The 24,155-nt window shown below is 42.8% G+C and overlaps 1 protein-coding gene across 1 annotated transcript in view; it reads right to left on the reverse strand.

Annotated features, from left to right (window-relative positions):
- The window catches only part of LOC117352352 (receptor-type tyrosine-protein phosphatase beta-like), a 450,002-nt gene that overhangs the window by 321,048 nt on the left and 104,799 nt on the right, over positions 1-24,155 (reverse strand). The window contains exon 3 of the mRNA XM_033928784.1: positions 11,620-11,838. Within this exon, the coding sequence (XP_033784675.1) occupies positions 11,620-11,838 (219 nt within the window). The remainder of the gene's footprint in view (positions 1-11,619; positions 11,839-24,155) is intronic.

Genomic DNA, 24,155 nt, shown 5'->3' on the forward strand with positions numbered 1-24,155 from the left:
CTTCCTGGAAGCATCAAGAATAGAACGGACAGGCTGAGAAAGAAGTGAGTGGGTCGAGCTCAGCCCGAGAGATACCAAGCTGTCAGGTGTAGAGACTGCAGGTTGGGATGTAGAAGGGACTGCTGATGCTGAGTAAGCAGAGTAGGAAATACTGGAAGAAAAATGGGCTCCCTGGAACTGAGTTGAAGAAGAAGGGAGAACCAATGTTGTCTGGGCCACCGTGGAGCAATGAGAATCACGGTGGCTCGATCCCTTTGGAGTTTGAACAAGGTCTGCAACATGAGAGGTAGAGGAGGAAAGGCATAAAGGAACCGACTGGTCCAATCCAGCAGAAACGCATCTGGTGCCAGACGATGAGGGGAGTAGAGTCTGGAGCAAAAGAGAGGCAGTTGACGATTGTGAGGAGCAGCAAAGAGGTCCACTTGCAGAGTGCCCCACTGAGCGAAAATGGACTGGAGAGTCATGGGATCGAGAGTCCATTCATGAGGTTGGAGAATTCTGCTGAGATTGTCGGCCAAGGAATTCTGCTTTCCCTGGATGTAGACGGCTTTCAGGAATAAATGGTGAGCTGTCGCCCAAGACCAAATCTTTTGGGCCTCCTGCAACTTGATTGTCTGTGCAAAGCAGTAGGACTTGAGGAAAAAGGAGATGCTGAAAAGCCTTGTGGGTGTAAAACATCGCTCTGAGTTCCAGGAAATTGATGTGATGTCTCTTTTCCTGGGCAGTCCAAAGACCTTGAGTTTGGAGATCGTTCAAGTGAGCTCCCCAGGCATACGGGGATGCGTCTGTGGTGATGACGAGATGATGAGGCAGATGGAATAGAAGACCTCTGGAGAGATTGGAAGATTTCAACCACTATTGCAGAGACTGTCGAAGAGACGATGTCACAGATATGTGTCGCGAACAAGGATCCGTCGCCTGGGATCATTGGGTAGCTAGGGTCCATTGAGGAGTGTGCAGGTGAAGACGTGCGAAGGGGGTGATATGAACTGTCGACGCCATGTGACCCAAGAGTACCATCATTTGTTTGGCAGAGATGGAAAGCTGTGGGAGCACCTGCTGACAGAGATGAAGAAGGGTCTGAAGGCGGTTGGATGGAAGAAACGCCCTCATTAGAACAGTGTCCAATATCGCTCCAAAAATTGAAGTCGCTGAGTTGGAATGAGATGCAACTTGGGTAGGTTGATCTCGAAATCCAGAATGTGGAGAAACCGCATGGTCTGGTTGGTGGCAAGAAGCACTGCCTGAGGTGAAGGAGCCTTGATTAACCAGTCGTCCAGGTAAGGGAAGACTTGGAAATTGTGAGAGCGTAGAAAGGCGGCCACCACAATGAGACATTTGGTGAATACCCTGGGAGAGGAGGCCAGACCGAAGGGTAACACCATGTACTGGTAATGAGAACGTTTGATGAGAAATCGGAGGTACTGTCTGGACGTCAGATGTACAGGGATATGTGTGTAGGCTTCTTTGAGATCCAGGGAGCATAGCCAGTCGCCCTGAGCGAGAAGAGGGTAAAGTGTGGCAAGAGAGAGCATTTTGAACTTCTCCTTGACCAAACATTTGTTGAGATCCCTGAGATCTAATATGGGTCTGAGGTCTACGGTCTTTTTGGGGACTAGAAAGTACCGGGAGTAAAATCCCTGTCCTCTCTGATCTAGAGGAACTTCTTCGATGGCATTTAGGAGAAGAAGGGACTGAACTTCTTGACCTAGAAGGAAGGACTGAGACATGTTGGAAGAAGACTCTTTTGGAGGACTTGGTGGTGGAAGAGTCTGAAAGTTGAGGGAATATCCGTGACGGATGATGGGGAGAACCCACTGATCTGCAGTGATAACTTCCCAACAGTTCAGAAAAAATTGGAAACGTCCCCCGATGGGTTGAAGTAGAGGAGATGAAGAGGGAAGACTGGGCTGAGTAGGCTTAGGCTGAGCAACAGGTTTCACTGGTTGTTGCTGCTGTTGACGAGCCTGCTGGTGCTGTTGTTGATGTTGCCTCTGAGGCTGGGGAGGAGGAGGATGAAGAGGACGAGCTGAGAAACGACGTTGGTAAGACGTCTGCTGTCTAAAAGGATGAGAAGGTGGGGGTTTCTTTTTGGTTTTCAATAAGGTATCCCACCTAGTCTCATGAGCAGAAAGTTTCTGGGTGGTGGTATTCAGAGATTCTCCAAACAGCTCGTCACCCAGGCAGGGAGCGTTGGCGAGGCGGTCTTGGTGGTTTACATCAAGTTCTGAGACGCGGAGCCAAACCAAACGTCTCATAGCGACAGCCATAGCAGTAGCCCTGGATGTGAGCTCAAAAGTATCGTAGATGGAACGGACCATGAACTTTCTGAGCTGGAAAAGACTGGAAGTACATTGTTGGAAGGAAGGTATCTTACGTTCCGGGAGGTACTTTTGAAAAGTGGCAAGCTGCTGAATGAGATGCTTCAGGTAGAAAGAAAAATGGAATGCATAGTTACCTGAACGATTGGCCAACATAGCGTTCTGATATAACTGCTTGCCAAATTTATACATGGCCTTTCCCTCTCTACCAGGAGGGACAGAAGCGTACACACTAGAGCCCGCAGTTTTCTTCAGGATCGACTCCACAAGCAAAGACTCATGTGGGAGCTGAGGCTTGTCAAACCCTGGAATGGGGATAACCTTGTAAAGAGAATCCAGCTTTCTAGGGGCTCCTGGAATGGTTAAAGGAGTCTCAAGATTTTATAAAAGATTTCCCTCAAGATGTCATGTAAGGGTAATTTGAGGAATTCCTTAGGAGGTTGATCAAAGTCCAAAGCATCAAGGAATGCTTTGGACTTTTTGGAATCAGACTCCAATGGGATAGAAAGGGTGTTTGACATTTCTTTGAGAAATTTAGTAAAGGAAGTCTGCTCTGGTTTACTATCAGGCTTTTGAACAGATGGATCAGCCTCATCAGATGAAAGTTCGTCATCGGTGCCGAGAGGTTCATCAGAATCATCCCATAAATCAGGGTCACGCACCGAAGGGAGTCGGCTCTGGGATACAGGAGTGGATACATCCCCATGTCGGGTTTTGCGTACTGACTTGCCCAATTGCATCGATACTGTACCTGGGGAATGCAGGAAAGCGTACAGAGGTTCGGGTCAGAGAGCGGTACTGGCTCAGAGACCGAATGAACCGCCCTATGAAAAGTTTCCAGTTCCGCCGAGAGAACAGGCATGGATACCGAAGAGGCAGAATGCAGCAGTGCCAATAAGGTCGATGCCGACAAAATAGGCTGGTCGACAATCGGCACCGGAAGCTCAGAGGGTACCGACACTGGAAGGTTCGGTGTCAAAAGAGCCAGGAGGAGTTGTTGCAACTGCTCCTTAAGTTGGACCTGGAGAATGGACGCAATGCGGTCGTCCACCGGTACCGCTTTTCTCTTCTTCGGTACCTGTTGTGCCGCTCTACGATCAGGAGAAGATGATGCCGATGACGAGGCAGTGACTTCAATAGGAGCAGAGCGTTTAGGCAGCCGGCGCATGGTCTGCAGGACTTGGCTCACTGCTTGGTCAATCGGCGGGCCCAGGACTGTAGGGGATGGCTTCTTAGCCAGCTTACCTGGGGGGTGCGACGCCGAAGAAACGTCTTGCGGTGTCGAAAGGGCCGGTGCCGATTTCGATGATGCAGCCGATATCAGGGTCGATGTCGGTGGACCCTCCATGGTGGCACCGAAAAGAAGTTGTTGTTGAAGTTGGTGATTCTTTAAAGTTCGCTTTTGGAGAGAAGCGCAACGGGTGCAAGTCGAAGCCCTATGATCCGGACCCAAGCACTGAAGACACCAATTGTGCAGGTCGGTCAAGGGTATAGGGCGGGTCGGTCAAGGATATAGGGCTGACACTTCTTAAAGCCCGGTGAAGGGGGCATGAAGGGAAAAACAGCAGCCGCAAAATCGAAGGTCGAGGCTTCGATGTTGCCAACAGGCCCCGCCAGGGCCGACCGAAAATCAAAGAAAAAAAATTAGATTTTTTTTGAAAATAATAAAGGGAGAAAAAAAGTGAAAGAATTTCACCAAAAAAACGCGCAAGCGGGAAGGCGAAGAAAAACTTTTCAACAGCCGTTGAAAAAAACGCATCTTCTTAGCTCCTAAGAAACTGGGGACTGCGCGCCTCAGTCGGGCGTGAAGGCACTCGCGCATGCGCGGTGTGGCCTAACTAGAACTTTCTAAGTTCTTAGAGTGCAATCACTCTAAAATTGTCCGTACTGGGGCTCCGTCGGTGCCGTCACTCATCAGTTAAGAATATGCTGCCTGCTTGTCCTGGGATAAATTTTGATACCAACTGGACAGGACTCAACAAGGACCTTGGCTCTCTTTCCCACTGCAAGGAAACTTAAACTACTTTGCCACCTCTCTTGTCTCCTACTTAACAAACACCTCTCTGGGCTAGATTCACGAACCTGCCCGATCGGGCCCAATCCAGGCAGGTCCGATGAATTCCCCAAACTATAATATGCAGATGGGGACGATCGGAGGAACGCCCCCATCTGCCTGCCCAGATTGCTCTAAAGTGATCCTAGCGCATGCGCTGGACCTCCAGGCCGGCAGAGATTTGTTTTTTGTTTTTTTATTGCTCTCGAAACAATAGACTAAAATACCTCAGGTGAAAGCAAGGGAGACAAACAATGCCTTAGGAGCTCTGGAGAGTGTTGTTGGTCAAATGTCCATGGGTTCCAATCTTTGACTTTGCGAGGGCAGTTTTTCACTTTGGTGTAAATTAGGGGTGGAGGAGGGGAAAGGAAAGAGAGGGGTTTTTTTTCTGATCTGCTGAGTTTACAGCATGCTGATGTATGAGTAGCTGCTCTGCTGTCTCTCTTTCCCTCCTCACCCTGGCTTTCTCTAGGGTGAGGAGGGAAAGAGAAACGGCGGAGCAGCTACTCACACATCAGCGTGCTGAAGGCGACCACTCCGAGCAGCCCCTGCTGGAAGATGCCATCTTCTTTAATCTAGTTGAACCCGTGGTTTTAACCCGCTTAAGCCCACGGGTTAAAACCACAGCCTAGCACTGCGGGGAAGGGTAGGAGAGTCGGGGCAAGCGGTGGGGCAGGCGGTGGTTGGGGCAGGCAGGAGATCCGGGGCAGCGGGAGAGTCAAGCAGCAGGGATTCAGGGCAGGCAGGCAATCAGGGCAGGCGGCGGTTGGGGCAGGCAGGAGATGAGGGGCAGTGGGAGAGTCGGGGCTGCAGGAGTCATTCGGGGCTGCAGGAGGCATCGGGGCAGCAGGAGATCGAGGCTAACAGGGCAGAGAGTAGGGCGGCAGAAGGCAGGGCAGCCAGAAAGGGCTTGAGCGACTGGTCCTCAGCAGTCACTTGTTTGTGATCAGCCAACCCAGTCGGTGTTGCAGGGTTTTGCTTAGTGAATCACATCCCTGCCTACTTTGCATGCCGTTCCCCTCATTTGCATGCGCGGATCGGAAGATGGTTGGCAAAGAAGTAAGTATATCAAGTAGGAGGGAAATCAGGTTGCAAAGGGGTCGCAAACCGATCAGTTTGCTTTGTGAATCTGGCCCTCTGTCTCCTACTTAACAAAGACCTGGGCCTTCTTTCCCACTACAAAGGAATTCAAACTGCTTTAAGAACATAAGAAGTTGCCTCCGCTGAGGCAGACCAGAGGTTCATCTCGCCCAGCGGTCCATCTCGCCCAGCGGTCCGCCCCCACAGCGGCCCATCAGGCCCATTGCCTGAGCAGTGGTCCCTGACTATCCCTATGACCTACCTCTTACTACTATCTGTACCCCTCAATTACTTTATCCCCTAGGAACCTATCCAAACCTTCTTTGAAGCCCTGTAACATGCTCTGGCCTATCACAGCCTCGGAAGCGCGTTCCATGTATCCACCACCCTCTGGGTGAAAAAGAACTTCCTGGCGTTTGTTCTAAACCTGTCCCCTTTTAATTTCTCCGAGTGCCCCTTTGTACTTGTGGTTCCCCATAATCTGAAAAATCTGTCGCTTTCTACCTTTTCTATACCCTTCAGGATCTTGAAGGTTTCTATCATGTCTCCTCTAAGTCTCCGCTTTTCCAGGGAGAACAGCCCCAGCTTTTTCAGTCTGTCAGTATATGAGAGGTTTTCCATACCCTTTATCAGTTTAGTTGCTCTTCTCTGGACTCCCTCAAGTACTGCCATGTCCTTCTTGAGGTACGGCGACCAGTACTGGACACAGTACTCCAGATGCGGGCGCACCATTGCACGATACAGTGGCAGGATGACTTCATTCGTACTGGTCATGATACCCTTCTTAATGATACCCAACATTTTGTTTGCTTTCCTTGAGGCTGTGGCGCACTGTGCAATGTTGTGTCTACCATCACTCCCAGGTCTCTTTCAAGGTTACTTACCCCTAGCAGTGATCCCCCCATTTTGTAGCTGAACATTGGGTTCTTTTTCCCTACATGCATGACCTTGCATTTCCCTATGTTAGAGCTCATTTGCCACTTTTTGGCCCACTCTTCCAGTGTCGTTAGGTCTCTTTGCAGATCTTTGCAGTCTTCCGTGGTTTTAACCCTGCTGTAGAGTTTGGTGTCATCCGCAAATTTAATAACCTCACATTTTGTTCCCGCCTCCAGGTCGTTAATAAATATATTGAGCAGGAGCGGTCCCAGCACCGACCCCTGTGGAACTCCGCTCGTGACCCATTGCCAGTCTGAGTAATGGCTCTTTACTCCAACCCTCTGTTTCCTGCCTGCCAGCCAGTTTTTGATCCATCGGTGGACCTCCCCTTGCACCCCGTGTTTCCGCAGCTTCTTAAGCAGTCGTTCGTGAGGTACCTTGTCGAAGACTTTTTGGAAGTCAAGGTAAATGATTTCTATGGATTCCCCTTTATCCACCTGGCTGTTTACCCCCTCAAAGAAGTACAATAAGTTTGTGAGGCATGACCTACCCTTGCAGAAGCCGTGCTGACTCGACTTTAGTTGTCCATTGTTTTCTTTGTGTTCACAGATGCTGTCCTTAATCAGTGCTTCCATCATCTTTCCCGAGACCGAGGTCAAGCTCACCGGCCTGTAGTTTCCCGGGTCACCCCTTGAACCCTTCTTGAAGATGGGCGTGACATTTGCTATTTTCCAGTCCTCCGCGATCTCTCCAGTTTTTAAGGATAGGTTACATATTTGGCGAAGTGGCTCTGCTATTTCGTTCCTTAGTTCCTTGAGTACCTTTGGGTGAATGCCGTCCGGACCTGGCAATTTGTCGCTCTTTAGTGTGTCTATCTGCCTGAGGACATCCTCTTGGCTTAACTCTAGTTGGACCAGCTTTTCATCCCGATCCCCGTTTACGATCTCCTCCGGTTCCAGAATATTGGATGTGTCCTCCCTCGTGAAGACTGACGTGAAGAACTTATTCATCCTGTCAGCTATCTCTTTTTTCCTCCTTTATCACTCCCTTTTTGTCTCTATCATCCAATGGCCCCACTTCCTCCCTTGCCGGTTGCTTCCCCTTCACGTACCTTCACATACCTGTCACCTCTTGTCTCCAACTACCACCAAAATGCTTTCATGTTTCCCTTATATCGTATATACTGATTTTGCCAACATTTGCTTAATTCTAATCTGAGGAAGGAGGAGTTACCTTCAAAAGCTAAATCATAAATTACATTAAGTTTGTCCAATTAAAAAGGTATTTTTTCCTTTATGTTTTTGTTTTACTTCTACCTATTACCTTAAAGAATTGACTAACACGGCCACTAGACTATTTAACTAACCAAAAAATCCTTTCCTGGTACACCCAATGCTTTCCCTCAAGAAATTAAAAAGGAACAATCTTGAAGCTAGGACATTAGATCATTTACTATTCTATTGCCCATTGATACTTAGTTTTTGGAAATCCATTTGGGGCCAGGTGAATAATCTATTGGAAAATCCGGTGGCATTATCATATGGCACTGTGTTATTTGGTACTTCCATGAGAGCCAACAGTCAAATCTCTTCTAACAATAATAAACTTCTGCTTATCATGACAGGGGTTGCCATACAGCAAATTATGAAAAATTGGGATAGGTTGAATTGTAATTTTTTCTGGAATTTGTTATGCCAAATCTCTAAAATGGAGCGGGCAATAGCCATACAGCAGGGACATTTTAAGAAATATAGGGATGTTTGGGAACCATTAACCTAATACTGTACAGAATGATTATTATATTTTCCCTTTTGTTCATACACGTCCAGGGTGGGGAGGACGGGTGGGAATACTTTATGATTTCTTATGCTTAAAAACAATTGTTGGGTATAAGGGAGGGGGGATATTTGATGTGAGTTAGAATTTGATGGTATATTAAGGGATGTTTAAAGTAGAAAATGATTGTATCCTATGTTACACTTATTGAAAGTTTTAAAAATGAATAAAGATTTATAAAATAAAATAAAATAAAAACAAACTACTAACGGAACATTGCAAATGAAAACATTTCAGAAGCTGGTGATACTTCTCAGCTGAGAAGACATAACACTGGCCAGTTGCCGTGCATTAGATCCAGTGACCAAAGAATTCAAGGAGTGAAGCAGCAAAGCACCCTCTTTCACCACTGAAAATCGAACTCCGATATTTTCATGCTTATGCCTCTGAATTCTGTATATGTTGCCCAAATATGGGCATGGATTCAAGATGCATGCACAAGCTTAATTTTTTCAATTAGGTGTTATCGATTATTGTGTTAATTGGAGTTAATTGGCACCAGTTTGGATTTGCGTGTGCATCTGTCCCAGTTGCTATTCTATAACATCTGAACTGAAATTTCATAGCGTACAACTCATAAGCATAAGCAGTTCAAGGATGTTCCCAGAAATTAAGCACAATGCTAGAGAATACCTTAATTTGTGCACCCATCTGCAATCAGCTGGGCACAAGAGTTTACACCAGGTTTCACAAGGTGCAAGCCCTGTACATGTGGAGTTTCTGTACAGAACTTTCCTTTTCTGTGATCCCTGAGGCAGGCTTGGTTGAGCCGAAACACAGACCATGTCAGGTCCTGTTATTATGAGCTAATAAAGACTCCTTTGAAGATTTCATTCACTTGTACAATGTTTGTGCTTAACGTATCCTTGGTTGGTGATTGATCCCCACTTTTTACTTGAACTCGTTACTTGTGGGGGCTTGGTTCCAGTTTTTTTCTTGGTTGACTAACTTGGTTATTTACTGAATCTAACCCATGATGATTTCCTCCATAGCTGTGATAAACACGGTCAGGAAAAAGAAATCTATACATATGAGTATTCACATTTAAATAAGGAATTTTCATTCTTTTTACCATGATGGCATTTATAGCTCTTGCAAAACTGAACAAACTGGAGGAGTGAGCGAATAAATGACAGATGAACTTCAATGTAGGGAAATGCAAGGTCATGCATATAGGGAAAAAGAACCCGATGTTCAGCTACCAAATGGGGGGATTAGTACTAGAGGGAAGTAACCTTGAAAGAGACTTGGGTGTACTGGTGGATACAACAATGAAGTCAACAGCACAATGTGCAGCAGCCTCGGAGAAGGCAAACAGAATGTTGGGTATTATTAAGAAGGGTATTACAACCAGAACAAAGGAAGTCATCATGACGCTGTACCGCGCGATGGTAAGACCACATCTGGAATACTGTGTCCAATATTGGTCGTCTTACCTAAAGAAGGACATGGAGATACTTGAGAGGGTTCAGAGAAGAGTGACAAGAATGATAAAAGGTATAGAAAACCTTTCATACGCAGAGAGGCTAGAAAGGCTGGGGCTCTTCACCCTGGAGAAGCGAAGACTCAGAGGAGAATTGATAGAGACTTACAAGATCATGAAGGGCATAGAGAAGGTGGAAAGGGACAGATTCTTCAGCCTATTGGGAACTACAAGAACAAGGGGCACTCAGAGAAACTGAAAGGGGACAGATTTAGAACCAATGCTAGGAAATTTTTCTTCACTCAGAGGGTGGTGGACACCTGGAATGCGCTTCCGGAGGATGTGATAGGACAGAGTACATTAAGGGGATTCAAAGAGGGATTGGATAAGTTCCTGAAGGATACGGGGATTGAGGGATATAGATAGAGGTAGAGATAGGACCATGAAAGGGTATAGATAGAAGAAAAATGGGGATTAAAGGGTTTTAGACAAAGGATCACTTACAGGTCATGGACCTGATGGGCCGCCGCGGGAGCGGACTGCTGGACGGGATGGACCCCTGGTCTGACCCAGCAGAGGCAACTTCTTATGTTCTTATGTAAAACAAAAAGAAACAAAAGAACAATGGCAAAACCAATGGAGCATCCCTGGTGATGTTGCCTCTTTCATCCCAGGGAACAACCTAAAAATTTTTTTAAAACCTTCTGCAGAAGAAGATGGTATCCTGTGGGATAGGGTTCAGAGGACTTAAATAGCAGTACCTCAGAAGTATGTAGAGAAAGGCAGGTGGCAGGTTGATTTTCTCCCCATAAACAAAGATGTGCAATTTCTTACTTTGTGGGAAAGAGGTAATCTTTTACCAATCTTCTAAGATAACTCTAATGCTAAGAATAAGAAGGGAGTTTGTTTTTTGTTGGGTTTTATGGTTTTTGTTGTCGTTGGGTTTTTTGTTTTTACTTTTTGCATGACTGATACAATGCAATCAACAGGGAACATTTAGGAGAAACCTGCATTAAAAAGGACTCAGTTTGAACTGGCTGTGCAAACTCCCTGATCCAAAACAGGGAAATGGGATAGAGGGGTATAGAAAGAGGATTACTGCACAGGTCCTGGACCTATTGGGCCGCCACGTGAGCGGACTGCTGGGCACGATGGACCTCAGGTCTGACCCAGCGGAGGCATTGCTTATGTTCTTATGAGATCCACCCTTAAAGCAGGCTACCCTGTCCAAGTGTTTCTGTATACATTTTCCTTATAAACTTTAAACTAGTCCGGGGTGATTCAGCAGAGGGTCCCCTAGTTCAATTCACTGATCAGAACAGCTGAGGAAGCAGTGGAGGAAGCACTCATAACCCCTGGTTTCTGACAGGAACCCAAATGTGACAACATCTTGTACCCCTCTTGAAGAGGATTGACACACTTGGAAGCAAATCATTGCTACCAGAACACCTGGCCTTGTTCACACCTTGAAGAACACAGATGAACCCTATGCAAATACAGGACCACAAACTAAAAGTCCCAATATACACAACTGAAACCCATGATGTCAGACCCTGCATGCAGTACACCACCAGAGAAATAGAGAGAAATGCATTTCTTCCTGAACAGTGCAAAATATACACAACATGTGATATTCTGCACAGGTTCCGCAAGCTACCTCAGAGATCTTGGAGATCCTCCATTGGCTTGTGGGCCTTAAAACAATGACCACTGTCTTATGGGGACCTCTACTGTTCCACTTTATCTGCATCTCTTCTCTAAAGACAGAATTAGTCCCACATAAGAACATAAGCATCGCCTCTGCCGAGTCAGACCAAAGGTCCATCGTGCCCAGCAGTCCGCTCTCGCGGCGGACCCCAGGTCAGTGACCTGCAAGTGATCCTCTACTGAAGACATTTTGTCCTGTATAGTACCCCCTCTATCTATATCCCTCAATCCCCTTTTCCTTCAGGAACCTGTACAACCCCTTCTTGAAACCCACTGATATAACGAAAACAAAACAAAAATCAAACACAAAAAATGTCACTCACTTGTTGTCACATTTTTACAACATATGACATTGCTGTCCCAGAACACAAGGACATACTGAGTATCAGGCAGCAGGTTCGTTATTGTATGATCCTCTACAGAAACAGGTACCACTGTATTATTTATGTATGTGACATTTACTGAAAAGTTTCCCGACATTCCTGTAATTGTTACATCCGATAAGGTCGTGGTTACATTTATTTCAGGGCATTCTAGGGATCCTGCAAGACAAAGAGAGAAAGAATGCATGACACATTTAAAAATAATATCCAAAGGTTTTATGAAAAAAGTCGATTGTAGCCAGCAGTTCTCCGATTCCCTTGTCTGAGTGGACACATGCCAGATGTATTTAGGGAAGGCTAATTGTAATTCTGTACAGACCAATGACCTTCAAAACATACATTTTTGCACCTAAAGTAACAGAATCATAGCAGATAGTCTTCATGGAAAAAAAAATATATTGTAGATTATTAAGATAATCATTCAGCACCTGATATTTACTTGGTTAATATGGATTTATCTATTCCATTGACAGACACTCGTCAGGGTGGGATTCAAACCACTGGATCTTATTTCAACGTAACTAGCTAAGTAACTATATAAATCATCCTCTCTTTCATTTCAAATATTGCCACCATGCAGATCAAAAAATGTTTCTCTTTCAAGCACATTTACATTTTTCATGTACAATAGTTTTGATTGGCGACATGCCACTACTTTTTAGATTTTTTTTTTTTTTTTAACATAGATATTGTTGTGGGTTAATGAATATGTTTAAGATGCCATTATGCAATAGTACAATAAAACAAAGATATTTACCTGTAGCAGGTGCACTCTGAGACATCAGGCATATATTCTCACATGTGGGTGACATCATCCAAAGAACCTGCTACAGACACTACCAATAGCACTGTCACTTTAAATTTTTTTTAGCATCCTGGTGCCTTCCTGCCCATCGGCTCATGAGACCATTAGTTCAGTAACAAAGCTAAGAAGCCAACTAGGGAAGGTAGATGGGTTGTGAGAATACATGCCTTCTGTCCTTGGAGAATGCCTGCTATAGGTAAGTATATTTGTTTTCTCAAAGGACAAGCAGGCATTATATTCTCAAATTTCAGACTCCCAAGCTGCCAGGATCATGGCTCTGGACAATGGATACCGGTATATAAACTGGAGTCTGGCAAAACCCAAGTAGGTTGGAGGAAAAGTTGGCATTCAGAAAGTAAAAAGATTCTGCAGAACTGCTTGTCTAAACCAATTGTCTCTTCTGGAGATTTGTTCTAAGCAGTAGTGAGAAGTAAAGGTATGGATTGAAGATGAACCCTTGGTTGGTGGATTTACAGTGGATGCTTTGCAAATGCTCTCAATGGATGCAGAATGGAAATGAACTACCAAAAGAGCCATAGCTCAAACATAGTAAACTTTCAAGGCCCTGAAGCATCAGTCCAGCCTTGAAGGAGATCTAGTCCACCAACAAAATGGAGATGGTTATCTTAGAAAGAGGAACGCCAAGTCTGTTAGGATCAAAAGCCACAAAGAGCTGGGAGGATCCTCTATGAGGTTTAGTGCATTCTAGGTAATATGCCAGAGCATGTTTGCAGTCCAAGATGTGCAGTGCTGCCTCTCCAGGATGTGAATGCAGCTTTGAAATGAAAACAAAGAGATCTATGGATTGATTGAGGTGGAATTCCAAGATGGCCTTGGGTAGTAATTTTGGATAAGTGCGAAGTACTACCCTAATGAGGCAGAATCTTGTGTAGGGAGGATCCGACACAAAAGCTTGAAGTTCACTCACACAATATACAAACCTAAGGGCAATAAGGAAAACGACTCTCCAAGTGAGAAGTTTGAGAGAGCAATATGTAAGCGGTCAAAGGGAGACCTCATAAGAACAGATAATACCAAGTTTAGATCACAAGCAACAGATGGAGACTTGATAAGGGGGTGTTGTGTGGAATAGTTCTTTCATGAAACAGCTAGCACGGGATGAACAGATAGAGGCTTCTTATCCAAGGGAGACTAAAACGCACTGATATGTACTCGAACGGAAATGGTGATTGTTTTGGTAGAAAAGCTTAACCCTAAGTAATAGTCAGGAGAGCCCCAATGAACTCAAGTGCCTGAGAAGGGTGCAGATGTGATTTCTGGTAGCTGATGGCAAATCTGAGGAGCTCCAGATGACTTCAAGAGTTGATGGCATGCTAAACTGCTTATGATAAGTCATGATCAACCTGAAGGCTGAAAAATAAAAACTGGCAAAAATAAACCTAAGTCAGGTAAAATACTGGAATACAATAAAAACAATAAACTATGAGGAAAATAATGAAAAATAAGTACAGGAAGGTACAAAATAAGGGTTAACATTACTTCCCCTCTTAGGAATCGAGCTCTCTCCAACTCTTCCGTAAACATCTGAAAACATGGTTATTCTCAAAAATGTAACTCTTCCTCCCTCTCTGATTTTCTAGTCCTCTAAATTTCCTCTTCATCCTTCCCTTCTCTGGAGTTCCTTTCTACCCTAACTCCTGTTAACCGCGTCGAGCTTTGTGAATGTAGAGATGATGCGGTATACAAACCTAAGGTTTAGTTTAGTTTAGATGCTGAAGAGAAAACTGAAGACACACAGTGAGAGATTAAAGAAACTGGGCCTCTTCTCCCTTGAAAAGTTGATACTGAGAGGGGACATGATCAAAACGTTCAAGATAATGAAGGGAATAGACTTAGTAGATAAAGACAGGTTGTTCATCCTCTCCAAAGTAGGGAGAACGAGAAGGCACTCTCTAAAGTTAAAAGGGGATAGATGCCATACAAACGTAAGGAAGTACTTCTTCACCCAGAGAGTAGTGGAAAACTGGAACGCTCTTTTGGAGGCTGTTATAGGGGAAAACACCTTCCAGGGATTCAAGACAAAGTTAGATAACTTCCTGTTGAACCAGAACGTACACAGGTAAGGCTTGACTCAGTTAGGGCACTGGTTTTTGACCTAAGGGTCACAACGGGAGCGGACTGCTGGGCACGATGGACCACTGGTCTGACCCAGCAGTAGCAATTCTTATGTTCTCAGTTGCGCAGATAAAGAAGAACCGATGGTCCCTTGAGTCAACGTCGGGTGGGAAGACATGACATGCATGCGGTATAGGCACTGCCAAAAATTTTAAATGAAAGTACGCTTACTAGGGTCCATACTGGTTTCCGTAGATGATGTCACCCACATGTGAGAATACAGAGTCAGGTTTTTGCCAGGTACTTATGACTTGGATTGGCCTCCATGAAGACAGGATACTGGGCTAGATGGACCATTGGTTTGACCCAATAAGGCTTACCACGCCTAACAAACATTTAAGCACCAGTATGCATGGATTTCAATCAACCACTAGGTACTGTTTATAGAATCATGCCTACCGGTGCCTAAGCAGACTTAGGTGTCATTAGGCTCCGTACAGGTAGGTGACGGAAAATAAGGCCAATATACCGGCACTTATCTCGCATGCTTAGTGACACTTAAGTTTACCACACCTATTTTTCATCTCTAACCATGCCTACTTTTAAGGTAGGTGTCATTAGGCATCAGAGGATGCCTTGACTTAAGCATTGCTAGGTGCTGTATAGAATTCTCCACTCAACTTTTAATTAGTTAATTTTTTTAAAAAAAATTTCAATTCACTAAAATGGCATGGTCAACTACCACGCCGTTTAAGCTAATTGACACAATTTGGGCTTCATGCAGATTTTAGTTAGGCATTGCTAAACATCCTTGATTTGGGCACCTACAGTAGGCACCATTTATATAATCTGGCCCATAATTACTTCTTGTTCTCAGAAAACTATTATTTCTCATCCAGATATCCTATATTCTAGAATGTAAACATCTGGGTGACCTGGTCCCATTATACCACTTATATATTTTGTTTCTTCATCTTCTCGTCTGCTGATCGCTCTGTTTTCATGCAGGCAAAGAAAAAAATTGATTGATTGGCTCCAGAGTTTCCTATGTTCCATGGGATTTTTGGCAAATGTACCTCCAAAATGTGGGATTTTCTTGCTCAATGTGAAAGACTTAGCAGGTATACAGCAGTTGATTGAGCAGGGGTCAACAGTAAGCCTGGAGGAAGGAAATGTTAGATTCTATTTCTACTGCCTCCTCCTGCTACTCATTGGTTTCTTTATTTCTCTGCCTAACTAAAGCCATTCTAAAGTTACAGAAAATAAAATGAAACAAATAGCCTAGGAGGACTAAATGGCCTGCAGCGATGGCCACAGGTAGAGCTACCATCCCCCCAGTGGCAGTGTCTTGCCCCCAGAACCACCTAGTTACTCCCACCCTGCCCTAACCCCAACCCCAAGCTCCGCCCCCCGCTGCCTGCTCTTATCAGGCAGAGAGGAAGTCCGAGCATTCGCGGCCATCACTCGATGACAAAGTGTCGGGTTTTGAAACACCATCCAGACCCCGGACATGTCCTCAAAAGGAGGACATGTCCAGGGAAATCCGGACGTCTGGTAACCATAGGAAAACACCAGGGCAGGGTTAGTATAAGGTGAGATCTAGTCTTGGGGCTGGCAGCAGTGTTGCCAGCTGGGTGAGCTTCTCACGAAACTGGGCTATTGTTTTAACTCTGCATATACATATTAACACTATAGAAATGATTAGTAGTAGTAGTTTTCTGTTTTAAAAAGTTTAACTGCACAACAGTCCCAAATACCTTGGTTATGGGTAAGTGCAGGAAATAAACTAGAGTATGGCCAAAGGTGGTTCCCCTGTGAGTATTTAGTATGTCTCTGCAAACTTCAAGCAGGAAATCTACAACTTTTTAAAAGTTCTGCACTGAGTTATCATTCTTCATTTCAGTGGAAGACCTGTGAATTGCTACCTTATGGTTCTTGGCTTGCTGTCACCTGCCCATCTTGCTAACTGTAATGCTAAGTTAGTGAACCCTATGCACTGAGTCACAGGCTGATAACCAGATTTTCTATAGCAGTGGTCTCAAACTCAAACCGTTTGCAGGGCCACATTTTGGATTTGGTACTTGGAGGGCCTCAGAAAAAAATAGTTAATGTCTTATTAAAGAAATAGTACAATTTTATAAGGCAGTAAATATCTATTATACTAAGGTTGATAATATAGATCAAAAATAACAAAAGACCTTAGATATACATATACTTTGTCCCGTTTAAGACCTCAGCGGTGCTAACTGTGAGAAATTTTCATTCACAGATTACAAGCACAAAGATCTTCATCGGTCATAATTTTTCATAGTTTTTTCTATATAAATAAATTTTTTGAAAAAATACTCATCTCTTTGTTAGAGAAGCATAGCAGGGGTTCTTCACCAACATAGGCTATGTTTCGCCCAGGGGGCTTTATCAAGGTATTTCCCCTGACAAAAGAAGAGAGAGTTTTACTATATATCACTTCAACTATTATTCATTCTACAGAACTAACTTATATAAGCATAACTTAAAGCTTATATCGGTAGTCTGACATAATTTAGAAAACATTCAAAAGTATTTAGAGCCCGTACCTTTAGTATGCCTGTTCCATGAGTGCTGCCGAAAAAGTTTTTTAGAGCAGAGACATGGCGGCGGCGTTCTTTTAACAAAACTGTCAACGTAATGACCTCATACAGACGTACCCTATCAGAATCACGAAACGAGCATGGAGACATTTAAACCAGTGTCATCCACTCCACTTCAGCATTCAGCCCGTTCGGTTTAACCGTATTAAGTAAAAAAATCATCTTTTGTTCCATAAAGTTTAGACGTTCTACATAATTTCCACCCTCCCACCCTATCTCCATGCAATCAATTATTCTCCATTTTAGATCACTAATTTTATGCCTCATAGTCTGCCAATGCTGAACTAATGGCGCTTCTACACTTCCAGTATTAATTTTAGACTTGTGCTCTGTTAATCTAACCATAATTCTTCTATTAGTTCTCCCTATATATATCAAATGACATGGGCATTGTATTGCATAGATAACATGCATACTATTGCATGAAGTGTTCATCCTTAATTTAAAGACTTTCTTAGTACCTGGATGGATCCATTCTGGGCCCACCATTGCTTGAGAGCACCACTGACATTGTCCACATATTTCCTGTGTATAAACTTGCTCAATAGGAATAGCTTCATATTTTTCCTCAAACTTTTGAAAAGCCAAAAATTCACCGATAGTCCGCCCTCTCTTAAAAGAAGTTGTCGGGAGTTGTTGAAAACATGGATGAAGTTTCAATATTGACCAATGAGATTTTATACTTTGATAAAACGTATTGCTTAAATCATTATAGGGAAGCACACAGATCAGATTTTCTTCTAAAACGTATTGCTTAAATCATTATAGGGAAGCACACAGATCAGATTTTCTTCTATTTCATTATTTTTATTTTCCTGAATCAGCAAAGATCTTTGTGCATATTTCGCTCGAAGATACGCTTTCCTAATAGATTTTTTAGGATAATATCTGTCACAAAATCTCTGGGTCAGAATTTTAGACTGTTTCTCAAATTCTTCTCGATCTGAGCATATACGTTTTATCCGTAGGAACTGGCTAACCGGTATATTATATTTCAAAAAATATGGATGGTAACTCAAAAAGTGCAAAAAATTATTTCGTTCAACTTCTTTCCTATAGAGAGTAGTTTTCACAACTTGATCTTTAATTATCATTATATCCAGGTAAGCAATCTTGTAAGGATGAGATGTCATAGTAAAGGTGAGGTGTGGGTCCAAGGTATTAATCCATGTAAAAAAATTTTCCAATTCAGCATAAGATCCTCCCCAGAAAAAGAGTACATCGTCCAGATAGCGTTTCCATAACTTTACATTATGAAAAACTGGGGCTGGATATATTAAGTCAGCTTCAAATTTAGAAACATATAAATTAGCCACTGAGGGGGCAAGAGTCGCCCCCATCGCGACTCCTTGAGACTGAAAGTAAAAATCCCCTCGATACCAGAAGTAGTTGGACTTAACTACTAGAGTAGCTAGTTTCATAAGCCAGTCTTTATTAAAACGGCCCAAATCCATATTCAGTAAAGTATCTTCCACAATCTGCAAAGCAGCATTCTGGGGTATGCTGGTATACAATGAAGTAATATCTAAGGTGACTAGATATGTGATTTCAGAAAGATTGTTTATTGTTTCCAAACATCTTAGCAAGTGAGCTGAATCTTTCAAATAAGAAGGGGCTTTCTTCACTTCTGATTTCAAAAAATAATCAATAAATTTAGATAGTGGTTCCAACACAGAATTTCTGGTAGAGACGATAGGGCGCCCTGGAGGATTCCTAAGATTTTTATGAATCTTTGGGAGTAAGTATAGTTTAGGAGTAGATGGAAATGGTTCAATTAAAAATTGCGCTTCCTTTTTTGTAATCATTTTTCTTTTTGAACCTTCCTCCACCATCTCCTTTATCTCCAATTTCAATTGCATAACAGGATCTTCATCGATTTTAACATATGCAGAAGTATCGGCTAGTTGTCTCAAAGCCTCTTCATGATAATCAGAGCGATCCCAAATCGTAATAGCCCCGCCTTAGTATAATAGATATTTACTGCCTTATAAAATTGTACTTTGACAAAAAGATGGCAGCTCATAAAGATTCTTTTGAAGGATATTCTGAAGAACTTTTCCAACAGATTTTGCAACGGCCATGTCTGATGGATGATTTAGGAGAAAACGTACCCTCTAACTCATGGTCAGATCTTGAATCAGCATGGAAGAGACTCATTAGAGCTGAGTTACATGAAAGTACATTGGTTCAGTATCTAAGGAAAGCGATGATCCCTAGAGGTCTAAGGATTATTAAAGAACCCAAGACCTTTAATATGGAGAAGCCCTTTATGGATAAGTGGACGGCTATCCTGAATAGGTGTAGTCGGGACCTAATGATCCTTCTAGTGGAGACCACAATTAATGTAGAAAATGATATTAAAGAACAAATTAAAGCTATAGATAATGTTATCTCTCAAGAACAACAGTTAGCTGATGAAAATGTGCAAAAAAGAAAAACCCTAGATGATACTATCGCTAAATTTAAAGAAACATTGAAGTTAGGCAAAGTTAAAAAATTTAAACGTGATGAACGTGACTACCAACAAGACAGGGTTTACACATGGATGAAGAAAATAGGAAATAGAAATACTATCTCTAAAGATAAGTTTGCTGTTCAAGCTGGGAATAAACAAGTAGCTTTTGAAGGGTCATCAGGAACCTCTGATATTAGTAGTGATGATGGGAACGATTCACTAGGAGTTCAAGGATCGATAGAAGGTCAAGGGAAAACACGACAAGGAGATCAACCAAAAGGGAGAGGAAAACAAATCCAGAGATCGAAAGATACACAGGGACCAAATGTTTGAACTCGAATGAATCGCTATCAACAATAATTAATATATCTTCTACTCCCCTTTCTACACAGCAGACCGAGGTTTTACAATATGGTTTGGGATTTGTCCCTACTACAGCCTATGATCCTTTTCGGATGCGAATTGCTTTTTTTAAATTTTTTCGCAAGCTACAACTTAAGGTTTTCTTTGAGGAATATCCTCCATCTTTGGATATTTCTATTATTAAAAAAGAATCCAGATGGTGTCCTCCTGGTGCTTTGCAACCTTTTTTAAGTACATACCGGGATCTTGTCCTGAAAGATCTAGAGACCATGGAGGAGGTTTATTCCTCTCAGCATAGGAAATTCAATCTCTCTAGAAACGAGATGACGGCTTTGAAAGATCTGCAAAAAAGGTTTGATTTACTGGTGGTTCGGGCTGATAAAGGCGGGGCTATTACGATTTGGGATCGCTCTGATTATCATGAAGAGGCTTTGAGACAACTAGCCGATACTTCTGCATATGTTAAAATCGATGAAGATCCTGTTATGCAATTGAAATTGGAGATAAAGGAGATGGTGGAGGAAGGTTCAAAAAGAAAAATGATTACAAAAAAGGAAGCGCAATTTTTAATTGAACCATTTCCATCTACTCCTAAACTATACTTACTCCCAAAGATTCATAAAAATCTTAGGAATCCTCCAGGGCGCCCTATCGTCTCTACCAGAAATTCTGTGTTGGAACCACTATCTAAATTTATTGATTATTTTTTGAAATCAGAAGTGAAGAAAGCCCCTTCTTATTTGAAAGATTCAGCTCACTTGCTAAGATGTTTGGAAACAATAAACAATCTTTCTGAAATCACATATCTAGTCACCTTAGATATTACTTCATTGTATACCAGCATACCCCAGAATGCTGCTTTGCAGATTGTGGAAGATACTTTACTGAATATGGATTTGGGCCGTTTTAATAAAGACTGGCTTATGAAACTAGCTACTCTAGTAGTTAAGTCCAACTACTTCTGGTATCGAGGGGATTTTTACTTTCAGTCTCAAGGAGTCGCGATGGGGGCGACTCTTGCCCCCTCAGTGGCTAATTTATATGTTTCTAAATTTGAAGCTGACTTAATATATCCAGCCCCAGTTTTTCATAATGTAAAGTTATGGAAACGCTATCTGGACGATGTACTCTTTTTCTGGGGAGGATCTTATGCTGAATTGGAAAATTTTTTTACATGGATTAATACCTTGGACCCACACCTCACCTTTACTATGACATCTCATCCTTACAAGATTGCTTACCTGGATATAATGATAATTAAAGATCAAGTTGTGAAAACTACTCTCTATAGGAAAGAAGTTGAACGAAATAATTTTTTGCACTTTTTGAGTTACCATCCATATTTTTTGAAATATAATATACCGGTTAGCCAGTTCCTACGGATAAAACGTATATGCTCAGATCGAGAAGAATTTGAGAAACAGTCTAAAATTCTGACCCAGAGATTTTGTGACAGATATTATCCTAAAAAATCTATTAGGAAAGCGTATCTTCGAGCGAAATATGCACAAAGATCTTTGCTGATTCAGGAAAATAAAAATAATGAAATAGAAGAAAATCTGATCTGTGTGCTTCCCTATAATGATTTAAGCAATACGTTTTTTCAAAGTATAAAATCTCATTGGTCAATATTGAAACTTCATCCATGTTTTCAACAACTCCCGACAGCTTCTTTTAAGAGAGGGCGGACTATCGGTGAATTTTTGGCTTTTCAAAAGTTTGAGGAAAAATATGAAGCTATTCCTATTGAGCAAGTTTATACACAGGAAATATGTGGACAATGTCAGTGGTGCTCTCAAGCAATGGTGGGCCCAGAATGGATCCATCCAGGTACTAAGAAAGTCTTTAAATTAAGGATGAACACTTCATGCAATAGTATGCATGTTATCTATGCAATACAATGCCCATGTCATTTGATATATATAGGGAGAACTAATAGAAGAATTATGGTTAGATTAACAGAGCACAAGTCTAAAATTAATACTGGAAGTGTAGAAGCGCCATTAGTTCAGCATTGGCAGACTATGAGGCATAAAATTAGTGATCTAAAATGGAGAATAATTGATTGCATGGAGATAGGGTGGGAGGGTGGAAATTATGTAGAACGTCTAAACTTTATGGAACAAAAGATGATTTTTTTACTTAATACGGTTAAACCGAACGGGCTGAATGCTGAAGTGGAGTGGATGACACTGGTTTAAATGTCTCCATGCTCGTTTCGTGATTCTGATAGGGTACGTCTGTATGAGGTCATTACGTTGACAGTTTTGTTAAAAGAACGCCGCCGCCATGTCTCTGCTCTAAAAAACTTTTTCGGCAGCACTCATGGAACAGGCATACTAAAGGTACGGGCTCTAAATACTTTTGAATGTTTTCTAAATTATGTCAGACTACCGATATAAGCTTTAAGTTATGCTTATATAAGTTAGTTCTGTAGAATGAATAATAGTTGAAGTGATATATAGTAAAACTCTCTCTTCTTTTGTCAGGGGAAATACCTTGATAAAGCCCCCTGGGCGAAACATAGCCTATGTTGGTGAAGAACCCCTGCTATGCTTCTCTAACAAAGAGATGAGTATTTTTTCAAAAAATTTATTTATATAGAAAAAACTATGAAAAATTATGACCGATGAAGATCTTTGTGCTTGTAATCTGTGAATGAAAATTTCTCACAGTTAGCACCGCTGAGGTCTTAAACGGGACAAAGTATATGTATATCTAAGGTCTTTTGTTATTTTTGATTTATTAAAGAAATGACATTTTGCATGAGGTAAAACTATAGTTTATAAATCTTTCCTTTTGGCTAAGTCTTAATAATAATATTGTAATTTATAGCTAAAGAGACATATGATCAAGAAACTTATTTTACTTTTGTGATTATGATAAACACATCGAGGACCTCAAAACAGTACCTGGTGGGCCGCACGTGGTCCCAGGCCACAAGTTTGAGACAGGTTTAGAACAAACGCTAGGAAGTTCTTTTTCACCCAGAGGGTGGTGGATACATGGAACGCGCTTCTGGAGGCTGTGGTAAGCAGGAGCACGTTACAGGGCTTCAAAGAAGGTTTGGATAGGTTCCTAGAGGACAAAGGGATTGAGGGATACAGATAGGAGTAGAGGTAGGTTATAGGGATAGGAGTAGAAGTAGGTTATAGAAATAGTCAGGGATCACTGCTCAGGCAATGGGCCTGATGGGCCACCGCGGGAGCGGACCGCTGGGCGAGATGGACCTCTGGTCTGCCTCAGCGGAGGCAACTTCTTATGTTCTTATGTTCATTATTCTAGAGCATCAATGGCGCCCATTCTCACTTTATACTTGGTCAGGATCCCTTCCTAGAAAACTTCATTGGCATTATTACATTCCCTCCTCACATTAGCTTCTAACACATCTGATCATAAAAACATAAGAGTTGCCATACTGGGACAAACCAAAGGTTTCAAGTTTTATTAGGTTTTTATATATCACCTTTCAAGATTATCTAAGCGATTTTACAATCAGGCACTCAAAGCATTTTCCCTATCTGTCCCAGTGGACTCACAATCTATCTGGGCAAGTCACTGAGTGACTTGCCCAGAGTCACAAGGAGCAGAGCGGGGTTTGAACCCACAACCCCAGGGTGCTGAGGCTGTAGCTTCAACCACTGCACCACACACTCCCCCAAGTGTTATTTATGAAGTCTAATCTCTGGAGTCCACATTTCAGTTGTTCGGAAGAGAATGCGGCATAGTGGTTAGAGCTAAAGCCTCAGCACCCTGAGGTTGTGGAAAAAAATCTGTCCCCGTCACTGCACCGTCCCCGGCCCACCATCCTCTGCACCGCCCCATCACCGCTGTTCCCTTCACCGCCCCGTCACCGCCATCCCTTTCACCGCCCCGTCACCGCCACTGCCATCCCATTCACCGCCCCGTCACCGTCCCCGCAGCATCCATATAAGCCTCAGTACTGCGAAACACCATGAAGACAGAAGAGAGTTCTACCGCCACTACTACTACTACTGCACTGAGAATCTGTTTCAGTGCCTCTGCCCTGTAGTAAAAACCGAACATAAAATAAATCAATTAACTTGTCCTCCCTTTCAATGACGTGTCCCCCATGTTCACCTATAGCTCGAATCAGGTCAATTGTGCACACTAAAAATGCAGGAGG

This window comes from Geotrypetes seraphini, chromosome 19 (assembly GCF_902459505.1).
Source record: "Geotrypetes seraphini chromosome 19, aGeoSer1.1, whole genome shotgun sequence".
Classification (NCBI taxonomy): Eukaryota; Metazoa; Chordata; class Amphibia; order Gymnophiona; family Dermophiidae; genus Geotrypetes; species Geotrypetes seraphini.